Source organism: Octopus bimaculoides, chromosome 3 (assembly GCF_001194135.2).
Source record: "Octopus bimaculoides isolate UCB-OBI-ISO-001 chromosome 3, ASM119413v2, whole genome shotgun sequence".
Lineage (NCBI taxonomy): Eukaryota > Metazoa > Mollusca > Cephalopoda > Octopoda > Octopodidae > Octopus > Octopus bimaculoides.
In genome coordinates this window covers 155201032-155204464 of record NC_068983.1, presented here as the reverse complement: position 1 = coordinate 155204464, position 3433 = coordinate 155201032, and the positions used below count along the sequence as shown (strand labels likewise).

Genomic DNA, 3433 nt, shown 5'->3' with positions numbered 1-3433 from the left:
GGCACATAAAAGACACCATTTCGAGCGTGGCCGTTTTCGTGCGGGTGACACGTAAAAGCACCCACTACACTCTCTGAGTGGTTGGCGTTAGGAAGGGCATCCAGCTGTAGAAACTCTGCCAAATCAGACTGGAGCCTGGTGTTGCCATCCGGTTTCACCAGTCCTCAGTCAAATCGTCCAACCCATGCTAGCATGGAAAGCGGACGTTAAACGATGATGATGATGATGATGATGTATGTATCTTTCTGTCCATGTTTGTCCCCCATCACTATTTGATAACTGGTGTTGGTGTGTTTACATCTCCAAAACATAGCAGTTCAGCAAAAGAGACCAATAGAATAAGTACTAGTCTTGAAAAAATATGTCCTACAGTCAACAAAAAAAAAAAAAAAGAAAATCAAGGCAGTGCTCCAGCATGGCTGCAGGGAAGTGATTGAAACAAGTAAAAGATAACAATTTACTGAAGCAAAATTCTTCCTATATCAATGTAATGTGAGGTGCATCTCCAGCTTTTGTTAGGAACCTCTGTTCAAAGAATTTGTTGGCATGAAATACTGAAGCAAGACACTCTGGTGGAAACTACCACCAGAGCCACAACAAGGCTGCTCAATCTGATACAAAGAGCAGCAAGACCATTCTCTCATAGATGTTACCATTTTAAAAAAGAAAGACACGTTAGATAATGTAGTAGTCCTAGATACACTAAAATCTGAATTAAAACAGGTTAGGAATAGCTGGATTTCTTTCCATCACAAGTTTACTCAATTCCAGCTGACCTGGGGCTAAACAGTTGATGCCTCATGTGAAAGATTTTCAGTTAAATATCAGAAGCTAATTAAACATAGAATTACACAGTGCTTCAACTGACCTAAGCAAAAGGCTGCAAAAGTACACAGTGTCTGCTTGTAGTGGATCTAATTAAAGCAGTCTGGATCAGTGAAATGTTAATATAGGGCAAATGGATTTGTTTAAAATGACAAACTGTGATTCAAGATATCTATCATAGGCTGAGATATGCCACACAATAAAAAAATAAATAAGTAAATAAAAACAAGAAACCACAACTTACCTCAATATCATAGGACCGACAAATAGGCTTAAATGCATTGGTGCCACAAACAAACAAATTCGTCTCATTAAGGGCAATAACACGTATGTAGTTCTGACAATTCTGTTAATGACATAATAGAAGGTAATATTTACATAATTATTATTATTATTAACATTATTATTATTATATGCACATTGTTATCATTACCACCAACCACAACCATCATTATTATTCAATATCTGTTTTTCCTTGCTTTCATGGGTTGGATGGGTCTTCTCCAGCACAACATCTCACTATTTGTTGTGGTCTTTTGTCATTTCTCTTCTGCAACTCTCTTCTACTTCGATTGCTAGGCACTTCTGTAACCAAATATCATCCTCGAAATGCATCATGCATTTGTACCAGCACAGTCTTCTCTCTTGCACACTGCATCTAATACCTTTCCCATCCAACTTTTGATTCAGCTCATTTGTATTTGAACATTCAGGCACACTAACATTATACATTATAACATGTTTACTTTATATCTTTCCAGCTTTTATTAACAGCCTCTATATTCAATGGCAATGTTCACTATGATGTAACAACACAAACTGTATACATGCATCATAAAATTATATCCTTCCTTCATTTGGAAAAGGAATCCTTTCATTGCTAGTAGAAGCAATGATAGTTCCTGGCTCTTATGCTCCTAGAACTATCAACTGTTAATGTAGTAACCTCGGAAAAAAGTCTTTAACAATTACTTCTAGGGAACCCTTAAGAATTTGAAAATTTATTCCATAGGCACTCTCAGCACAAACTACTTCTGTGCATCTATTGCATATGATGTCCTTTTACACCTGTAATTCCACATTACGCTCGGGAAAAATACAATAACCAGGAAGGGGCTGAGAACAACAGCTGTATGATAAGTTGTTGTTGGCACTCCATCGCTTACAACGTCAAGGGTTCCTGTTGATCCGATCAACGGAACAGCCTGCTCATGAAATTAACGTGCAAGTGGCTGAGCACTCCACAGACACATGTACCCTTAACGTAGTTCTCGGGGATATTCAGCGTGACACAGTGTGACAAGGCTGGCCCTTTGAAATACAGGTACAACAGAAGTTGTGGTGAAAGAGTACAGCAGGGTTCGCCACCATCCCCTGCCGGAGCCTCGTGGAGCTTTAGGTGTTTTCGCTCAATAAACACTCACAACGCCCGGTCTGGGAATCAAAACCGCGATCTTATGACCGCGAGTCCGCTGCCCTAACCACTGGGCCATTGCACCTCCTCTATGATAAGATATGCACACTAAATTCATCACTAAATACATTGCTCTCACCTAACTGACAGTATCTCTGTACATGTTTCACAAGCCATTCAGCTATTCCAAGTTCTCTTAACAACAGTCAGACTACAGAGTATTGCACTCAGTTAAAAGGCTTTCTACAGCTCAGTGACTTGCCCCTTAATTAAAAACTTCTGCAATTGTCACTTAAAGAAAGGAGCATCAGCGGTATCAAGTCCTGCGGCAAATTTGAAATGCATACCATGGCACGTAAAAACACCCACTACGCTCTCAGAGTGGTTGGCATTAGGAAGGGCATCCAGCTGTAGAAACTGCTAAATCAGATTGGAGCCTCATGTAGCCATCTGGTTTCACCAGTCCTCAGTCAAATCGTCCAACCCATGCTAGCATGGAAAGCGGACGCTAAACGATGATGATGATGATGATGTATGTATGTATATATATGTATATATATATACGTATATATGTATGTATATATATGTGTATATATATATATATGTACATATATGTATATATATATATGTATATATATATATATATATATATATATATATATATATATATATATATATATATATATATATATATCTGTATATGTATATATATACACGTATATATGTATGTATATATATATTTATATGTATATATATGTATGTATATATATATGTGTATATATATATATATGTACATATATGTATGTATATATATGTATATATATAAATTTTATGAATGGAGTAAAACGCATATGTTAACTGCATACTTTTATTTCCATATGCGTTTTACTCCATTCATTAAATTTATATTTACTCAAGTACCCAACATATCTAGGAGTTTCTACCTCATAAACAGGAGTTACACCACAGACATTTTGTGATCTTTGCTACCCTGGTATCTATTAACCAATTTATTTTGTCCGAGTTATTTATTAATTAGGAGAAAATAAATACATATAATAAAATATATGTATCATCATCATCATTGTTTATCGTCCGCTTTCCATGCTAGCATGGGTTGGACGATTTGACTGAGGACTGGTGCAACCGGATGGCTACACCAGGCTCCAATCTAATTTGGCAGAGTATATGTAT

General features: G+C 36.8%; 1 protein-coding gene across 4 annotated transcripts in view; it reads right to left on the bottom strand.

The window, feature by feature from the left end:
- The window catches only part of LOC106872300 (semaphorin-1A), a 414058-nt gene that overhangs the window by 78560 nt on the left and 332065 nt on the right, over window positions 1–3433 (bottom strand). For all 4 annotated transcript variants that reach the window (XM_014919241.2, XM_014919257.2, XM_014919249.2 and 1 more), the window contains one exon: window positions 1070–1171. In XM_014919241.2, coding sequence (XP_014774727.1) covers window positions 1070–1171 — 102 coding nt within the window. The remainder of the gene's footprint in view (window positions 1–1069; window positions 1172–3433) is intronic.